Below are 20,704 nucleotides of genomic sequence, written 5' to 3'. Positions count from 1 at the left end.
ACCCCCATGGGCTGCTTGTGGCCCATGGGCCTTAGGTTGCCTACCCCTGCCATAAAGCATTAGCAGAAGTTGTCCTTAACTACCCCCCCCTGCATTTACCATCTCCTCCCATCTTCTTCTGCAGAACTTCCATGGCGCTTCCCATTCTTCTTTTGAAGCTCCAGCCATTTCACTAATCACCCTCCCTGCTTCCCTGCCTGGGCTGCTTTCCGAATGGCTTTTTCTCTCTGTGTGTTTTGACAGTTCCCATTCTAGCCTGGGCTTCTTGTCGCTCAGTCAGCAGGGGGTTCTCCGCAGTTCCTGCTTGATTACTGCCTTGCAGAGTTCCCAGCTGCTGCTTTTTTCACACTTAGTGTTTTCTACACGAGATAACCAGCCGAGAGTTCCTTTTTTTAGTTCTTCGGTTGTTAGAAAAATGTGTGTGTGTTTTTTTAAATAATTATAAAAAAGTAACCTGAAGGATTCCATACTGCAGCTTCCCCAAGTACCATATGTGCCGCCAACAGATTGGCCCTAGATTGGCTTAATTTGCAAGGCAGTGAAGCATATAGATGCTCACAGGGATACCCATCTGTGTGCCTCCCTCTTCCCAGTAACTGCCAGCGCCACAGTTCCAGCTGCCATATGGCTTTATGATACGACACACGTGGGTGGCATCATAAGGAGACCATGTGCTGGGTTGGCAGCAGCAATTGTGGAATATCCAGGTGTGCTGGTGGTTTGAGGGACCAAGATGCTATTTCAAGACATAACGGTGCTATGACAGAGTTGCATCAGCAGCAAGGAGTCGGGGTTTGGGCTGGCTAGCTTGGTTCCAGAACCCAGAACTTGGATGCCGCAGGATGCAGGCAGACCCACTGGCCTCAGGCTGTTTGCATAAACAATTGGTGTGGACCCTAGGGCTTTATGCAGGGGAGGGGGAACTCATTCCTGGGAGCCAAATACAGCCCTACAGGCATATCTGTTTGCCCCTCAGGACATTGTCCAGTTCATGGCATTTCCCATCTCACCTGTGCTGGGCCCAGGGGTAACCTGAGTAACACAGTCCAGGTCCAGTCCTGAATCCAAGGGTTCTGCGAGGAGTCAGTCCGACAGGGCCAAGGCAGGACATGAGGCAGAAAACCAGGCAAGGTCTCTGAGGGTCTCTCAGGCAAGTTCTGACAAACAGCAATGTTGCTCCCGCAACCTGGGGCGGGGTCCGACAGCCTTTTATCTTTGTCGGGGTAACAGCCAGTCCTGATCCCCTGGTGACTCACCTCCCTGTCTCGCCTGAAGGCGAGCACTCCTCCTGTGAGTACTCAGGTCTCTCTTTCTCTCAGACCTGAGTCTCTGCAGCTCGGGGGATGCCAGTGGGTTACTAGACCCAGAGGCCACCTCACCCTCTCCTGACCCAGTGGAGCAGCTGAAAGCGATGGCCCAGCTGAAGGCAACGAGGTAATCCCCGTATCTGGAGCCAGGGCAGGCTCAGGCCCTTGACTCGGCCCAGCTGGTGCTTGTTGCAGGGGAACCTGTGCAGACTGGGGCTCTTCGGAATCAGGGCCCAGACTTGGTTCAGATGCCGCCTGAGGCAAAGGATCCGGTGCGGACTGCAACTCCTCTGGTTCTGAGTCCGAACCCGAGTCCCAGGCCATCACACCACCACACCAGTGTTTGAAATTCACCAGGCGCCCACTTTCCCCACTTGCGATTTTCAGCAAATTGTATTCTGACGCATCCTGGCTCCAACAGGGAGGGTAGAATATAGCCAGTGGGGTTAGTGATACCCTTGCCCTCCTGTGCCATCTTCCCAATGAGAAACTAAGATTCAACTGCCACTCCAGTGGGGTTTTGTATGGGTAATGGAGAGGGGACCCATCTTTTCCTTGGGCAGCAAAATAGCTTAGGGTGGAGAGAGAGATGATTGTACAGTATCAAAAGTATGTGAAGTATCAAAAGTATCAGTGTGGGGATTTCTGTTTGCACAATGGGGTCCTCTCCTCCTCTCCTTCCCTCATGTGCCCCCTAAATCTGTCTTAGGGGGTTCCCTCAACCCTCCAAGGCAGAAATGGGGAGGGCACAGGCAAAGGGAAGAGAGAGGGGAAAGTTTCTTTGCACAAGGGTAGAAGAAGAAGAGTTTGGATTTGGATATCCTGCTTTATCACAACCCGAAGGAGTCTCAAAGCGGCTAACAATCTCCTTTCCCTTCCTCCCCCACAGCAAACACTCTGTGAGGTGAGTGGGGCTGAGAGACTTCAAAGAAGTGTGACTGGCCCAAGGTCACCCAGCAGCTGCATGTGGAGGAGTGGGAAAGCGAACCCAGTTCCCCAGATTACGAATCTACCACTACACCACACTGGGTAAACAATTGCTGCACAATTCTACAGTGCTGCAAACTCTGCCCAGTTCTGGCTCTGCTTACCATCTGCTCTGGGGGTCAATCGCTTGTCACAGGAAAGACGGTTCCCCAGGCCTGCTTTAAAACCTAGACAAGGTGGGCTGGATTCTCTCCGTCCTGAGAAAAATTGAGACCATCCCTTGATGGAGTGGCCCATCTCTCATTTATCTCTAGCTGTCTTGTTTTAAGTAATCAGCCATAAACTGTTCTGCCCTTAAAAATTCCATAACAGTAAAGTGATTCCTGTGTCCAAGGCAAAGGACTGGCTGTTCACCAGACCAGATAGAAAATCTCAGCTGGTTCATTGTGGTCTGGGACTTACATACGGGTTTCAAGGTAATTATAAAGCATGCTGAGGTCATTGCGTTTTGTACTGTATAATCCGCAAGATGCTTGAGAGCAACAATTTTTTTATTTGCTGGACCGTAAAATGCCTAGCCCGTTTATATCTGCTATGTAAACAAATGATAATAACAACAAACACTGCCCATGTTGCGTGCCTCCAACATACTTTCTCAGAGGAAAGTCACACATTTGTTTCACATGTTTTAATTGGGATACTGTCTCCACTGCAAATCTCTTGGATATGGGGGAACTCAGAGGTGGTGATGGCAGGAGAAGAGGTTGTTGTCTGAAGAATGTGAAGCAATATATATGAATAACTGGTATATTTTAGGATGCAGTTGTTGTGGCAAATGATTCCACTTTTGCAAAGGTCTCGACAGGCCTTGCAGCCAAGATCTTCGCCAAATGTGGGTACATTTCTTGTTTCTTGCTGAGATAAGGCACTTTCTACCATATAGGTAGGAAAATAACGTTGTGTTAGGAGTGAAACATAAATTAGGTTGTAAACACTGGAACTAGATTGTGTTGACATCTGGTAAATATGTTGCAGTGGTGTGCAGAAAGAAATTGCCTGGTTAGACTGCTGCTTGAAAGGGATAAAGAAAAGTTAAGGATAATAATAATAATAATAATAATAATAATAATAATAATAATAATAATAATAATAATAAAATGACCATGTGCAGATTTTTACAGTCTGTACCAGTTTACCATATTTAAGATTGTACCATTCCACTGTCAGAAAAGCTTATCTCAAAACGGAGCAGACCGCCTCAGGGGAACATGGATTTTTGCATTCAGAAAGGTGTGTCTGGCATTAAACAAGACTCTGTCAAGTGCATTAATTTCAATTTGGTGAGTTGGAACCTGCTAACAGAGCCCTTCTCTCCTCTCTGACCTAAAAAAAGTCTTCAAGAAATTCCTGAAAGTCAAAATCTTTGCTGGGAGAGTGTTCTGCAGCATGGGGCCAATGACACCAAATGCCCAACTTCCGGTTGAGGCAAATCAGGTCTCTATAACATGGGAAATAACTAACAGCTCTCCTTCTGATAATCTCCTTGATCAGATCGGGATATAAGGGCTCAGATGGTCCCTAAGGCATCCTCAATTCCAGTTTTGCATGGCTTTGTAAATCAACAAAAGACTCTTGAGCCTGGCCCAGTAAGATATTGGCAGCCAGAGTAGATGTTTTTGCAGACAGACCATATTCTGTTGGCTGTCTGCCTCCATCAACAGTCCATCCACTGCATTCTGCATGAGTTGGAGCTATTGGACCCGTCCCAAAGGCAGCTATACCTAGAGTGCATTGCAGCAATCTAGTCTCAAGGTTACCAATGCATGGACTACAGTGGCCAAAAATTATCCTGATCCAGATACGACTACAGCTGGTGTAGCATCTTCTGTCTTCTATACCACTATTTCAGGATAGCAGCTATACCACTGAACTAAGGCCTGGGCACATTGATCAGAGTCACTAGGGAACAGAATGCTGTACACTTCATCTTACTTAGTTGGGCTTTTCTTATGTTCTTATTCTGAAATTGTTTCTGCTTACTTTTTTATTTAACTTTCAGGCTCCTCCTACCATTGCTTAAGAGCATAGTCACAACCATGGTGCAATAATTCTTTAAGAGTCTATTAATAAAGAGCAGCCACTTGAAACAGCCATTGCATAATCCACATGCTAATCATGTTTAATTGTACCCAGCAAATTACAGGGCTGTGTGTACTTTCTTGAGCAGCCTTCCCAAGGCTCATAGAAACTTTTGTGTGTGTTGCAGGAAGTGGAAAGTGTTAAACCTTCCCTTTTATTAAGCCTTTCCCTAAGCCTAATAGCAGCACAAGAGGTAGGAATTCTACCTGATTAGTGTTGACTAATCTTATATATATAGTTATTCAGTATTCAGTTATATATAGTTATTCAGAAGCAAATTCTACTTGGTTCAATGGGGCTTGCTCCCAAATAACTGTGAATGCAATTGCAGTGTGTATGTCTCTGTGAATCAGATTTCTTCCAAATCTGAGTTTTGCATGAAACAGGCAGGTCATTAAATCATTGCACCTAGTGGAACCCTGATTTGAAAGATGCATGCATCTTTTAAATTGAGGAAGTAGGCCTTTCCTGCGCCCGCCTGTGCAACGGACAGTTTAACCACACATGGGTCTGCCAGCCTGATAAGACTGATAAGACCATGTGTCAGCATGTCTCAGTATATTTTCAAAGAAGGGGCATTCCATTTTAGTGCACCTCTGCCTCTGAAAACTTCTGTTTACCTTTGCACTTCTGTTGCAAAGATGGCAGTTTTAGTACACTGGGTAGCCCATCACTGAGAACACCTCCCTTGTGTGATGAAGATGATTGTTGGTTTTATTGTAAATCTGATATGACTTGGTCAGCTTTCTTCAGAAAGCTTGTTCTGCTTGCAGCCTCTCTCCCCCCTTCCTTTAATGCCAATTCATGCTGTATGTCATTATAGGTCTTCTCTCTATTTCTCCTTCAGACTGCAGGTTCCAAACCCACCTTTTTGCAACCTTTCCCCATATAAACATCTAGAGCTCAGCAAGAGGTGGAAACCTGTTTTGCAGGCTTCTGTGCTTCTGCTTGTGGAAAAGGGGTGTGGAATGTTTACTGTAATTAAAGTCCTTCTATCCACTTGCGTTTGTGTTGGAAAGTACAGATGGTTTATTAGTAAGTGTTTGCTGGCATTTATTTACTCATTTTGTTTATATCCCACATTCCCTCCAGGAGGCTCAAGGTGACACACACAGGATTCCTAAGAGGGTTTCCATCCAAACAGTGACTAGGCCAAATTATTGGGTGGTAGTGGGAGGAAGAATAGAGTGCCCACTTATGTTGGTAGAACATCTGGCCCTTCAGATTTTGATGCACTACAACTTCAGTCATTCTTGACCATTGGTCTTGTTGGGTGAGGCTGATGAGAGTCCCACAACATCTGGAGGTCCACTGGTTTCCCACCCTTTATGCATTGCCAAAAAAATTAAGAAAATACATAACCTGAAAAGACAAGATTTGCATAAAGTTCGACTATATACCGTATTTTTCGTCCCATAGGACGCTCCGTCCCATAGGACACACCTAGTTTTTTGGGGGGGAAATAAAGGAAAAATTTTTCCCTTTATTTCCCCCCCAAAAGCAGGTCGGGGAAACAGAACCAGGTTGAGGAACAGCGGGATGGCGGCGCTGCGCCTCCCTGCTGTCCCCCGAGCTTGTGGGGCTGGCCGATGTCTGCCCCGTGCAAGGGGCGCTCTGCATCAGGGCGCCCCCCCTGCGGGGCGGCAGGCTGCTATCCGCAGCGTGGGGAGCCTTGCGGGGAACTCCTGCAAGGCTCCCCACGCTGCGGATGTCTGCGTGGCACGGGGGGCGCTCTGCTTCAGGGCGCCCCGCCCGCCGGACGGCAGGCTGCTATCTGCAGCCCAGACATCCCTGCCGGACCTCCCGTAGGGCTGCCTAGGCTGCGGATGTGTTCCTGAAGCCTGGAGAGCGAGAGGGGTCGGTGTGCACCGACCCCTCTCGCTCTCCAAGCTTCAGCAAAGGCTGCATTCGCACCATAGGACGCACCCAGATTTCCCCTTCATTTTTGGAGGGGAAAAATTGCGTCCTATAGGGCGAAAAATACGGTAATCTTGCAGATTAGTTCTAGCAATGCTGGGTCCTTCCTGCTGAGGCCACAAGTCTGTCCACATGACTTCTTCTCCTGGCTGGACCCGGTTCATCATATGATGACATGGTGGCAACATGACAGCTACCATTGCTAGGTCTTGCAGGGCTTCCCTGCCCTTGGCCTCCTTGGTTCAAGAGGCAGCCATGCTCCCCAAAATCACATTTTAGCTGATGAACAAAAATTCAGCTCCTTAGCATAACCTTAAGACATATTTATGAAGTGGAGCCATCAGGTAAACAGCATCGGCTATGAATCCAAAGAAAGTTAGTACAACTGTCTGGAGAAAGCTCTTAAAATCTATAGCTTGCCACTCATATGCAGTTGTTTTTTAAAGAAGGAAAACAAGCTACTAAAACTATACAGATACAACGATGGAATACAAAAATACACAGAAATTGATCGGATATTAAGCATCTGCTAGGTGCCATCTGTTCTGTGCCATCTCTCTTCCCCTTCCAAACAGGAAGAACATAATTTTGTTAAGATATAATTTTAGCTTAGCTGAAGCATGTTGATCTCAACTCTTAACATTCAAGCTATTTATTAACTACATTTATACCTCTGCTACGACCAAATTGTTTTATGCACATAATAATTCTGAGAGGTGGGTTGCATTTGAGAGATGGGGACTGGCCCAAGATTACTCAGTGAAGAAGAAAAAGAGTTTGGATTTGATATCCCACTTTATCACTACTTGAAGGAGTCTCAAAGCAGCTAACATTCTCCTTTCCCTTCCTCCCCCACAACAAACAGTCTGTGAGGTGAGTGGGGCTGAGAGACTTCAGAGAAGTGTGACACTAGCCCAAGGTCACCCAACAGCTGCATGTGGAGGAGCGGAGATGCGAACCCAGTTCCCCAGATTACGAGTTCATGGCAGAGTTGGCATTTGAAACTAGGTGTCTTACCAGTAGTACACTGTAAAGGTAAAGGACCCCTAACAGTTCAGTCCAGTCGCAGATGATTCTGGGGTTGTGGCGCTCATCTCGCTTTACAGGCTGAGGGAGCCGGCATTTGTCTGCAGACAGTTTTTCCGGGTCATGTGGCCAGCATGACTAAGCCGCTTCTGGTGAAACCAGAGCAGCGCATGGAAATGCCGTTTACCTTCCCACCGGAATGGTACCTATTTATCTACTTGCACTGGCGTGCTTTCAAACTGCTAGGTTGGCAGGAGCTGGGACCGAGCAACAGGAGCTCACCTCGTCGCAGGGATTCAAACCGCTGACCTTCTGATCGGCAAGCCCAAGGGGCTTAGTGGTTTAGACCACAGCGCCACCCACGTCTCAGTAGTACACTGTAGGGTTGCCATATTCCCAAAATTGAAAACCTGGACTAAGTTGTTGACCTTTTTTGGGGGGTCAAAGTTGTTGAGCTTTCCTTCACATACGTAGTTTTCCCGGACATTTTGCCGATTTTGGTGAAAATCCACCTGGATGCCATTATGACCATCCGATTCCCTGGAAAACCTGGATGCATGGCAGCCCTAGACAATGATATTTATCAGGGCCACAAAATGGCCAATGGTATAAATCAGGGCTGCAAATTACAGAGTAGATCCATGTTTACAGATAAAACTGCCTGCCACCCCTTATCCCTGCCAGTGCCATTTAGTTACTGGTCATAAAATGCAGGCGATAATATCCACTGCCACAAACAAGAACAATTATGTACCTGGATCCTATACATTTTCATTTGGATGTAAGGTTGTCATTAATGAAACTTAATGGAACACTGTCTTAAATGGAACTTAAGCATGCCTAAGATTGCAGCCTTAACCTTTTATTTTTCTTATTTAGGGGCACTGTCCAGGGAGAGACACTACAGCTTCTTCCAAAACTTTTAGTTTCCTATAGACTTCTAGTAAACCAAAAGCACAGTAAGGAATCTGTCGTACTTATAAGCTTACATTTTTAATACATCATTGATCTTTAATATGTTATCAGAAAACGAGTGATCTAACTTCTGCAAGGTCTTTGCTGTTGAATTTTAAAGCATCATACATTTTGACAGTGAGCTTAGGTTGTCTGTTCCTACATGAAACATTTTGCCTGATAGCTACTCTGTAAAATATAGTGGGAAGCAGATGATAACTAATTTATGTTATGCCAGAATAACATTATTCTGTAATGTTACAGAAGCCTATCCAAACCTTCGTATTTAGATGACTCCATTAATACTGAAAAATGTAGTGTGCGCTAGTGTGCCAAAACAAGTAATTAATCTAAAAGAAGCATCTTTGTTTCTATGCATGAAATTAGATTTGAAGTAAGCAGAACGATTAGAGAGATGAACAAGTGAGCAGTTATTTGTCCATAAACGTTATCAAGTCATATACACTATCAGAGTTGAGAGCTTTGTCTTCAAAGTGTATCCATAACATGGCAGAAAAACAAATAAATTTCTAAGTACGTATACCCCTTGAAAGACCTAGATTTAAAGGGGAGATTTCTTATACCCCTCAATCTCAGCCATGAGCTGATGGCTTGCTTATTAAGTCAACATGGAGTCAGATTACCGCTGGGCACCTTATCTAATAGTAAACTCCTGCCTGCCAATGGAATTTTACACTATCTGTATATATGTATCTATATAGATTATTTTGAATTTAACTCGTGTGGGGGGGTAATTATAATTGATGGATGGTAGTAATTAACTGAAGAGGAATTGATTACGGTACATTTTAAAGCAGTATCTGAGTTTGAAATTAATTAGGTGAAAAGTAATTGAAGACGAACTATTGATTTGGAGTGATTTAAAAGTTTTATTTTATTTGGCGTCATTTGGATGGGAAATTAATTGGCTTGGATTCTCCTGTGTAAAATTTAAATAAAGTCCACACACACACACACAGTTATGCAAATTTGCTTCCCCTTTTTTGTGATGCTTTTATTTACGTTAATAATAATAATAATAATAATAATAATAATAATAATAATAATCGTTTATATATCCCGCCCCTCTGGCTGGGTTTCCCCAGCCACTCTGACTGGTTTCCAACAAAATATTAAAAATACAATAAAACATTAGACATAAAAAACTTACCTATTTATTTGGTTTCGACTGAGGTATCCCCTCATACTTTGCTTGTAGTTTTTTAATTTATTTTATATCTACGGTATATATCTATGTAGATATGAATTTGATTTTACTTATATAAACCTAACCCATATTACGAGAACTCTGCATGCAGTTGATTTACATTCTTTTTCTTAACTCTGCGTTAATTTTCATCCAATTCATTACTCCAAAAACAAGATCTTTGCTATGCTTTAAAAAACAAACCAAAACCAAAACACATAACTGAATTTTAACATTCCTCCCCCTTTCTCCTTATTCTTTATCCATTAAGTTAGCTTTTCAAGACTTTGGCAATGCAGAAGGAACTGCTGTGCAGCCAAAATATTGAGGGGGTTTTTTAAAACAGCAATGATGTTGGTCATAAGTCCTTTGCACAGGGTCACAAGAACATTGTTCCATCATTAGATATGTCTAACTTCCTTCTCTGCTTCAACCACAAAACTCTGTTTCCTCTTGTCGCTCAAAATATAGTCATTTGAAACACTTAACATTTATTCTTCTAGTGTGGCTCTGAAATCTTAATATTATCTGCTACCTAATCTTGCATAACTCTGCATTAGGCATAACATTCACTGTGTAGTATTATACATTCACACCATTAGTTTTCTACATTGTAAACAAAAAGAGGGCACTTCACAATGTGCTCTGGGTATTTATTTTTAAAAAGAGAATAGGAAAACAAGCCAATTTATATTTAGTGCTAGAGGCTCTCCTCGTCAGTGACAGTTTCCTGATTAATTAGTTAATCCCCCAGATCTGTAGCTATCTCATTACTAGTAATGTCTGTGACCTGGTGTGACATGCTGGCAAGTTAAGAGTACCAAAAATTAGACCACGGGTTCATGAACCAGTTTGCTTAGAACTAAACTGTAGATTCAACATTTTATATCCCAGTGATTTTGACAGAAAGTAAAATGTGTGCTTAAAATCAATCTCATCAAAACAAATGAGACTACAACTCCTAACTTTGGCTGCATTGTAGCCCAATCTTCATATAATGGGACATTATACAGGTTGTTCTGATCATTCCAGTGGGTGGGTAAGCACACTTACTGGGGTGGAACTCTCACTGAAACCCATAGGACTATTTCCAGGTAAACATGCCTAGCATACTGTGAACTGTTATATGGCTTTTCACAAGTGTTTCTCCATGTGTTCTGTAAACACATGGAGTTGTTGTTTAGTCGTTTAGTTGTGTCCGACTCTTCGTGACCCCATGGACCAGAGCATGCTAGACACTCCTGTCTCCTGCAGTTGGGTCAAACTCGTGTTAGTAGCTTTGAGAACACTGTCCAACCATCTTGTCCTCTGCCGTCCCCTTCTCCTTGTGCTAACTTTCAATCTTTCCCAAAATCAGGGTCTTTACCAGGGAGTCTTCTCTTCTCATGAGGTGGCCAAAGTATTGGAGCCTCAGCTTCACGATCTCTCTTTCCAGTGAGCACTCAGGACCGATTTCCTTAAGAATGGATCGATTTGATCTTCTTGCAGTCCATGGGACTCTCAAGAGTCTCCTCCAGCACCATAATTCAAAAGCATCAATTCTTCGGCGATCAGCCTTCTTGATGGTCCAGCTCTCACTTCCATACTGGGAAAACCATAGCATTAACCATACGGACCTTTGTTGGCAAGGTGATGTCTCTGCTTTTTAAGATGCTGTCTAGGTTTGTCATCACTTTTCTCCCAAGAAGCAGGCACATGGAGTAGGCAGGTCCATACCTGTTGGTGCCATCCTCACCACAAATATGCAGGTCAGCTCCATCCCAGCCTCTACAAGTGATAATTTTATTGTCTTATCCCTTTTGTAAACCGCATTGAGGTTTTTTTCCTACAGTCAAATTTTATGGAATATATATGTCAGGGAACTGCCATCGGAGCTGGAAGCGGAGGGAAGGCTCCAAAGGGATGGCAGAGAGGGTCCCAGTAGGGAGAGAGGGAGCCCGTCTGCTGGGGAAGGAAATCAGCGTAACACCAGTAGAGAAGGGGGGCAGATGGGGGAATCGGGGAGGAGGCTCCAAGACTCCTCGCCGGAGACCAGCGGAGAGAGTACGGGTACTCCACTGCCCACACCCTCCCTGCGCAGAAGACTTCCGCGCAGAGAGAGTAGGAGGAGACTTGGCGTCAAGGAACTTTTGTGCTGGAAGAAGTTTAAGAAACGCCCACTGACGGATTCTGCCAGCGACTGAGACAGTCACGATGCTGGAGGCTGTTCAGTCAGAAAGTTCAACCAGGTAACCTAGCCAGGAGTGGCGGCAACTTACGCACGAGCAACCCCTAAACCCATTACAATATATTTCAAAATCACTAGCATGCCCTGCTGCAGCACCTTCTTGTTATTTCCCAGCCATTCAGAATGCATCCACTGGATTCCTCCCCAATAAAAAAAATTCACCTCGCATCTTTGCTACTATTTCTTGCAGCCTTTTTGGCTATATTAACCCTCTCCTACTCAACTCCTCCCCACTAAATCTCTCAGCAACTCACATATATCATGTCAATTATGTGTGCTTAAAATCCACTGGAAGATAGATTTTGACTGATATCTGGAGAACTCTTAAAGTTTCTGCTGTGACGCCGACAAGGGCTTTGCAAATCCCTTTAAATCATCTTGTCTTCCCTACACATGGTTGTTTCTGTCTCAGGTGTCCCACTTCCCTTGTGAGAGCACATCCAATATGTTTTCCCCTGGAACCCATTGTAGCAGCTATAAAATACTTTGCTATGTAAGGCAGCACCGTGTTTTGCTAAGATATTATCATGGTCCCTTGTTGCTCATCGTTTTCAGTTGCTAACCATTTGAATTGTGCAAGCAAGTAAACCACACTTTCTTCATGCCTGGTGGAAGATTAATGTTTGGAGCTTAGATGAGCAAAATTATAGAGAAGGAAAACAACAGGTTTGTTGGGTTATTTCAAATGACTGAAAAAATATATATCTGTTGCATTTAGATGCTCATATATTGCATTTAGAGACAATGGAGGCACAAAGCAATTGTATTTTAAACATTTTAAATAAGTAGTGTGTTGCAGACGAGGCCTGATATGGTGATGCAATTGCATTTTGCATTAAAAAATGCCCTGGGGAAAATAGCAATATGCTCACAAGAAGGCAAAACAAGTTTGATTTCAATTAGATTCTCGCTCTTTACAACCAAGACTGAATTTGAACCAGTATCTTTAATAAGAAACTGAACATAGCTAATTTGCAATGAGATCACGGCATGATTCGCTTGTGGAATTAGCTTTTCAGACTTTGGCCCGGTGCATAGTTTAGAACAAGCTGTGGTTTAGTGCGGACAAGCAGTGTGCACACTGCTTAAAAGTTCCTCTAGTGCTCCTTCCCCTGCCACAGACAAAACGAATCAGAAACTGGCTTGGTATGTCCAAATCTGAATCTGCCCCCCACTCTCCTAATCGTATGTGTCCTCTGCTGTAGTCTTGTGTGTGTGTGGCAGGAGAGCAGATAAACATATAAATATACAAATATACATATACATTTTAATTTATAGATCACTTGCTCAAAATAAAATAAAATAAAAAATCCCAAGCAATGTGCAGTGCACCAGGAATGCTTTTTGGAAAGGGGAGGATAAATGTTCCTAGAGAGAAAGGAAGGAACATACAAAAAGGAAACAGCTAGAGCACAATCTATAAAATGGATAATGCACCCTTTGCCATATGGTCCCAGGGCAGAAATATATAACACAACAAAATAATATGAACAGCAGGATAAAATTCCACATTAAAAAAACACTAATCCAAAACATGTAGCGGTCTTGATGAACCAAGCATGTTTCAGCTGTTAACAACTGGGCAAGCTAGGGCTTATTGCACAGTAAGTTCTGAAAGTGGAAGCAGTGGGTGGTTATCTGAACCCAGCACAATGCTGTCCCTCATACCCAGATCCAGAATAATGGCTCCCTATTCCTCCTTTAAGTGCTAACATTGAGATGTGTGTCCTTGAATGATTAAAATGGTCTGAAGACTGTCTGTTTTGCTTCTGCTTAGTTTCAGTAACAGACCTCAAAAAGAGTATGCTGTCCCAGTGTATTACAGAACTAACTGTAACCAATTCAGTTAGTTCTATAACCACACATTTCCTGTGGCTACTGTTAAGAGTCATTCCAGTGGGGTGACTGAATCACTATAGCAGCGAGGGCCTGTTTCCTAAGAAGGAAACAGGCACCCCACTCCTCGAAGCACTTCACGTAAATGAGAGCCAATCCCCAGCAGCGAAGCACTTCGTTTGCAGCTTGGAGCTTGAACCATTATAAAAGCAGAACTGCCTCTGCTGAAGCCAACTCAGCCGTTGCTGTTTCTGATCCTGCAGCAATCTGAAGACATGCTCTACTCACAAATGAAAGGTATGTTCAATTTGGGCTTCTAATGCAGAACTAAGGGTGATAGTCAGCTAGGTCTTACTAAGAGTAGACCCGCTGAAATGCATGAGCATACTGTTCAGTGGGTCTACTCTGAGTTGAATACCACCCATAGATCACTTTTTTATACAGTGGTGCCTCGCAAGACGAAATTAATCGGTTCTGCGAGTCTCTTCGTCTAGCGGTTTTTTCGTCTTGCGAAGCAACCCTATTAGCGGATTAGCGCTATTAGCGGTTTAGTGGCTATTAAAGGCTTAGCGGCTATTAAAGGATTAGCGGATTAGCAGCTAAAAGGCTATTAGCGGCTTAGCGGCTTAGAAAAAGGGGGGGGAAGCGAAAAAAACCAGAACACTTGCAAGACGTTTTCGTCTTGCAAAGCAAGCCCATAGGGAAAATCGTCTTGCGAAGCAGCTCAAAAACGGAAAACCCTTTCGTCTAGCGGGTTTTCCGTCTTGCGAGGCATTCACCTTGCGGGGCACCACTGTATTTAATCAAATGTTTAAGGTTGTAACACTATGCACACTTACTCAGGTGTAAATCAGTGGGCAATCTGTGGCCCTCCAGATGTATTTGGACTCCAGCCCCAGCACAGCCAATGGTTATGAATGATGGGAGTTGCAGTGCAGCAACATCTAGAAGTCTACAAGTTTCCCATTGCTGGCACAAGTCCTATTGAAATCAGTGAGATAGGTCTCCAAACATATGTGCACAGGATTATTATTCTGTTTTGCAGATGAGGTTGAAACAAAATGTATGTGTGAGACTTGTGGAAGGGTATCCAGCACTCTGTCCGATGACAGATTGGAGCTCAAGTCTCATTCTGCTTTCCAGTTTTTCAACTTCTAACCCCTGAATGTCTGCTATGGAATCCTAGCACATGACTGAAGGTTCTGGTTAACATGGGGCAGTGACCTTGGTCTATTAGGCCCCATGCCAACTCATCTGAACATAGCACTTCCTCATGGCTGCCACTGTAGGATAAGAGTCAGCCTGATGAGCACAAGTTTAGGAAGTTTTCCAAGCCGTTGAATGCTCAGCTAAACACATGAGGAGCCTTTGTTCTTGGGCTCCACAGAACAGTTTGAAAAAGCATCGCTCTTATCTCCAGATCCTCATCCTATTCTGCGGTACCTATTCCAACGGTCACCACTGAAAGTTGGTGGAGCCGTTTCTTGGGGGGAAGCATTCTAGGGCCTGGGAGAGCAGCTCTGGTTGCCTTCTGAGAAAGCTGAAGAGAGACCACAGCACCCCTGGAAGTGAGATCTGCTCCTTACCTAGCCCAGCCCACACTGCAGATCTTCATGAAAAGATAAGCATTCCAACCAAGTGGTGTGTTAGAGGAGGAGTACATGAACTCTCCTTCTGGGGTAGTTGATCATAGGGTCTGGGTCAGTTCATATGGAGAGAACCAGTCCTTGAGTGATTGTGGACTTGAGAGACTTTATAGGTCAAACCCAGCATTTCTGAGATCTGTGGAACTTTCAGAAGAGAATCTCCCGCAGACTGAAGTCAGATGTGGTTTTACGGTGGCGCAACCACCCTAAAAGTCTGGGCGCTGCACTGCAGGGGTCACCAAATCAATGCTGTAGAACAGAGCTCAAGAGGAGTGGAGTGGGAGCACTGAATTTTAGCATCACACAGAGTGCTTCTATAATTTGAGTGTTCAAAGTCTGCCACTGCTGCAGCTATGTACTGGGTGTATAAGGGATAATAAGGTGGTCTCTAGTAACCTTGTCCTGCCCTGTATAGGGATGTATATCTTAGTACCTACACCTTGAACTTGGCCCAGTAGCAAATTGGCAAATCCTGCAGTTAATGTGTGATATGCTGCCACTAGTTTGTCCTCACAAGCTAGCTAGCCACTGCATTCTGCACCTGCTGCAACCTGCAGGCCAGCCCCAGGGGAAGCCCCACATAGAGCCCATTGCAGTAATCTAACTGTGAGGTTGCCAATGCTTGAAAAACTCTGGTCAAGCTGTCCCGGATGCACTCATAGGAGTGGGGTGGCAGTGAGGTTAAGGGGTGCCATTTTGGCAGTGTTGCACAGTACCGCTGCCCCTCACCTGTCATCACTGATTTAAGAGCAAAACTCTGTACTTTGTTAAGTGTCTTAAGGTGGAATACAGGACACGTGAAGCAGGTTTAATTAGATTAGTCTATAATACTGTATATGCATTATAGTTTTTTATATTAACGAAGTTGGTGGTTAATTATAGATAACACCAAGTCAGCAGGGACAACATTGAAGAGTAATTTGTATGGTACATGAGAAGAAAACTACCTGAAAAGTGTATCACACACACACATTTTAGTGCCTAGATGCCAATCCATACATACAGGGAATGTATTGTTACTGACAAACTGAAAACAAGCAGCAAAAAATATTTTCAAAACCAGCCTTGCAAGTTTAGATGTCCAAGCTGATCCAAAAGTTGGTATGGGCAAATATTGCATGTGGCAAAAGAGTTATCAGAAAAGCTGCTTGCCGTTTGTTGAAACAGTTCATTGGCATAAATTTCAAAAATAAGCACTTCCAGAGGCTGAAGGCAAGCTGTGTATAATCTGCAGATCACGTTGTTGATATTCAGATCGAGGCTAGTCATACGATTATGAGAAATGAGCGTATGATTACTCTTGACACATTCTTTGTCTCTCAGGTTTCCAGGCTCAAAGATTTTTTACAGACCACGTGTCTTAATACTGCTCAGCTGTGCACAGTGTTTTGTTTATTACCAAGGCACTCTGGGAAATCTCAAATTCTGTGCTCCAGGTACTTTTCATACCATAATTACATGGAGGCCCCTACCCTGAATTAAGCACCAACTGTGTACCAGGGCATCATATGGGCAATCAATTCAGTTATTTAAGTGCCACAGCAAAGTCATTATTCTTTAGACAAACATCAAAGAAAGGAGGGTGACAAAAGCTGGAATTTATTGCATTTTTATCTTGCTGTTTTTTGGGGTGATTATTCCCCAAGCCCACTTTTATCCTCATGACAACCCTGTGAGGCACATTACGTAGAATTAGGTTTATGGTGATAGGAACTTGGGTGTCCCCAGTACTAAACTGACACTACAAGCTAGAGTCATAATGGCCTCAAACATTTATGTCTTCTACAGTGAGAGAAGAGATTGTGTACTGTCATTAGGACTGGGCGATATTATTGATATATCGTCCGAAACAGGTTTGAAGTCCATATTGTGATATCGGTTTCATAATTTTTGACCTGGCAATATATCGCAGATCATGATGTGTGTGTGTGTGTGTGCACGCACTATGCAAAAATCACAATGTGGAAAAACTGTGAAGCCAGCCAATGCTTCTCTCGATTCCTGCATCTCTTGTTAACTCTGCCAGCTCAGCTCTCCCCTACCTTATGCAGTGGGTAGCGAATCACAAGAGCAGGCACCGGCAAAAATCACGGTGCAGGAAAAATTGTGAAGCCAGCCAATGCCTCTACATAGCTCCATCCTTATTTCAGACATCGTGATATATAGGTATATCGCAATGTTCAGCTGGTGATATGTCACAGTGTTGAAAACCAGATATTGCCCAGCCTTAACTACCACCAGGATTAGAGGCAGTTTCCTCTGAATACAAGCTGTTGAGAATCGCAAGTGGGGAGCGCACTGTTGCACTCATATCATGCATGTGGCACTGTAAGGCTTCAGTGCTGGACTTTGGTCTTATCTAGCAAGGTTCTTATGTTTTTAATCAACTTTCAGGAGACCTCAAGTGAGATCACTTAACCAGGAGTTAAGCCCCAGTTGAGCTCTGTGGAAATATGGCCATGGTAAGGCAGCCCATCTCAAGTAGCAGATGTTTTCAGTACCATAAAGGGTAGGAAATGTCTAGCGTTTTATTGCGGTCATAATCTGCAACACGTTCTTGACACAATAATGGCGCATTAGTTGTGTGTTTATTGTGCTTTAGTTTGTTCTGTGATTCTCCCCCATTGCTGCCATGTTATTGCTGTCCAGAGGGGCAACAGAACAATGAACATGGGACCAAACTAAACCAGAACATTTGTGGGATAAAAAAGGTACAGGATTTCAGCACTGACTGGAAATGAAGTAGTGTGACTGCCCCAAAACTTTTGCAGGCACAAACAGTATCGAAAGCAGGATCACGTGTGCTGCCCCGATAGCATTATGAACACACATAATCATGCATGCGCAATAAAAAGGGAATATTGAGGAGGCCTAAGCCTCATTTAACTCAATGGGGCTTACTTCTTTGTAAATATGTATAGGAGTGCACTGTTAGACCCACTAATGTAATGGGGCCTAGTTTTCAATAAACGTGCACAGGATCAAGCTGTACGTAATTGTTTTAGAAGCAAAAATAAATACTGAGAACTTAATAGCATGTATTTCTCAGATCCTATACAAGACACAGAGGGAGCAGGAGAGCTGGTTATCTAAGAAATAACATCTGACAGGCATGACTTTTCTGCTTTTAGGCTCATTAGACTTCATAAGATAACAGTAAAATCTGAATGCATGTTAAACATAAAACTCTTCTGAGATTGTTAACTGAAATTAAATGTTACACACAAAAACCGGAATCTAATTCTAATTATTGCTGTGCAAGCAGTCCTTCAGCCTGCAAGAACAATGCAGCAAGATCTGTGACAGAAATGCCACAGCAACCCTTTGCAAAAGGAATGACTTTAAACTAATGGAAGTATACTTTCCAAAGAGGCTTGTGCATGAAAAATCACTAGATTCAGCGTTTGTTGAAAGCTCTTTACCCTGAGCTATAAACTGAAATATATTCATATACGCTCTCTCTAAAGAAACAGGTACGAGCCTTGGGGGCAGGAGGGGGATCCTGGAAACTAAACAAAAATGCCCAAGTGACCTATGTGGTTAGGAGGGCCTTCTACCACTTTAGTCTGGTACAGCAGCCTACAGCCATGTCTGGACTGGGACTACTTGGACAGTGTGGTCCACGAATTAGTAACCTTGTTCCTAGATTACTACAATGCACTCTATGTGGAGCTGCCCTTGGGACAGGTCCAAAAGCTCCCAACTGATGCAGAATGCAGTGGCTCAGACAGCCAACCACATGTGGTATCTCTGCTAAAACAGCTGTGCACTGGCTGTCCATATGCTACCCAGACAGGATTAAGGGTCTTGTGTCCATTTTCAAAACCCTGAACAACTTGAGTGCAGGACACCTTAAGGACCACCTGAGCCCTTCTTTCCCAACTCCATCACTGAGATAATCCAGAAGAGCACTATTAGAGGGGTGGGGGCGTTAATCGGGTTGTTGCTGTTTTGTTCTTGTTTTTATTATGTATTTTGTGTTTTTCTCTTGCATTTTTATACAAGAACCACCCTGATATCTACGGATGAAGGGTGGTATACAAATTTAATAAATAATAATAAATAATTGCCCCCTGTGTTACAGAAGCCCAAATTGCCTCAGTTTGAAGTTGGGAATTTAATGTTTCCAGTCCAATGCTATGGAACACTCTTCCAGCAGAGATTCAGTAGGCACTTTCGACTTTCAGGCGACTCTTGGGAGATCTTTTTATGCTGGCAGGCATAAACTGTGTTATTTATTTATTTATTTGCCAGTCAGTTTAATGATTATCTGTATTGTTTTTAAAGGTGTTCGGTGTTTTAATGTTGTATACTGCCCTGATACTTCATGATATAGTGGTATGTAAATACTTTCATAAAATAAATAATCAAATATACTGTGACACTTAAAATTCATTTATTCAAGTTCAGTTTAGATTTCAGGAGTGGAGCTTGATTTCTGTACATTAGCAATCTCACTTTTTAAAAAAATGTTCACATAAAAAAGCATAATGGAATTTTTATATGCATGTTTAGAAGGAATGCAGTAATATATTCTGAGTTTTATTAAACATCATGTGACTGAAGATGAGTTGCACATAGTGCTGCAATTTCTAGCCCATGTGACGTCTCTTGTACCTTTAAGAGTTGTATATGAGGTAGGCCTAATTCAACTAAACATTAACTACCGGAGAATAAGTCACTTCTCACCTGACATATGTTGTGGAATCAGATGCACACTACAGGTGCAACTTCAACACCTATGCTCTGGAATTGGCATGTGATGGGTGTCCTTCCCAGCATGTCAATCAATATAGTTCTGTATGTTTACTTATGCTATTTTAGGTTATGTACCAATAGCATGGGCCCTGTCTGACTCACAGGCAGCCTGTCTCTGCAGAGCTTTTATACTAGCTAAGGAATTTTTTCTTAGGCTTTGGAAAACAGCTACTGTACTTGGGATTCATAACTGGCTAGAACTTTCCTGTTTGGCAGTCAATAAATGGATGGCTTATTTTTTTTAAAAAACCAACAACCGGGTCATGACTGATACTTTTAAACACTATGTGGCCCTTGTTCTTCAAGTGTGTTAGTGAAGACTAACTGAAATGGGTTCCTCTTCATTCCCCCCCCCCCGATATTATATCATTTCACGTAGTGGTCTCTGCATAACTTGAGTTCTATTGGTCCTGTGCCTGAGAATGGAAAGGATAGGAACATAAACTAGGGAGGGAACTGCAATGTTGGATGTTTTGTTAAGCCGCTGGATATTATGATTCATATTAATCTTAAAAATAAATATTATCATTAAAAACTCCAGTAGGTACAGGGTTGTTTTTCCCATCTTTCTTTTGCCAATGCAGCATCCTGATGGGCAATTGGCCTTTGGCAAAATGTGCCCTTTTGTGCAGCCCTTCATAGGTAAAGGTTATTTATTAAGAGTTGGTGCGCTTGCTGCATAGGAATGGCATGAGTATCTGGGGCAACTGGGCTGCTGGTTCTCATGAGGGGGAACGTTGATGGTCACCCGCTGTAAGCA

At 43.4% G+C, this 20,704-nt stretch overlaps 1 protein-coding gene across 9 annotated transcripts in view; it reads left to right on the top strand.

Moving 5' to 3' along the window:
• OXR1 (oxidation resistance 1) overlaps positions 1-20,704 on the top strand; it is a 236,097-nt gene that overhangs the window by 158,668 nt on the left and 56,725 nt on the right. Inside the window, exon 1 of one of the 9 annotated variants that reach the window (XM_083516638.1) lies at positions 13,801-13,837. The exons of the other annotated variants lie outside the window; for them this stretch is intronic. Within the exon in view, the coding sequence (XP_083372764.1) occupies positions 13,816-13,837 (22 nt within the window). The 5' untranslated portion in view covers positions 13,801-13,815. Of the gene's footprint in view, positions 1-13,800; positions 13,838-20,704 lie in introns of those variants that run through there. 9 annotated transcript variants of the gene reach the window in all.

Source organism: Podarcis liolepis (assembly GCF_965112155.1).
Source record: "Podarcis liolepis genome assembly, chromosome: 8".
Lineage (NCBI taxonomy): Eukaryota > Metazoa > Chordata > Lepidosauria > Squamata > Lacertidae > Podarcis > Podarcis liolepis.
This window is presented reverse-complemented; position numbering and strand designations above follow the sequence as displayed.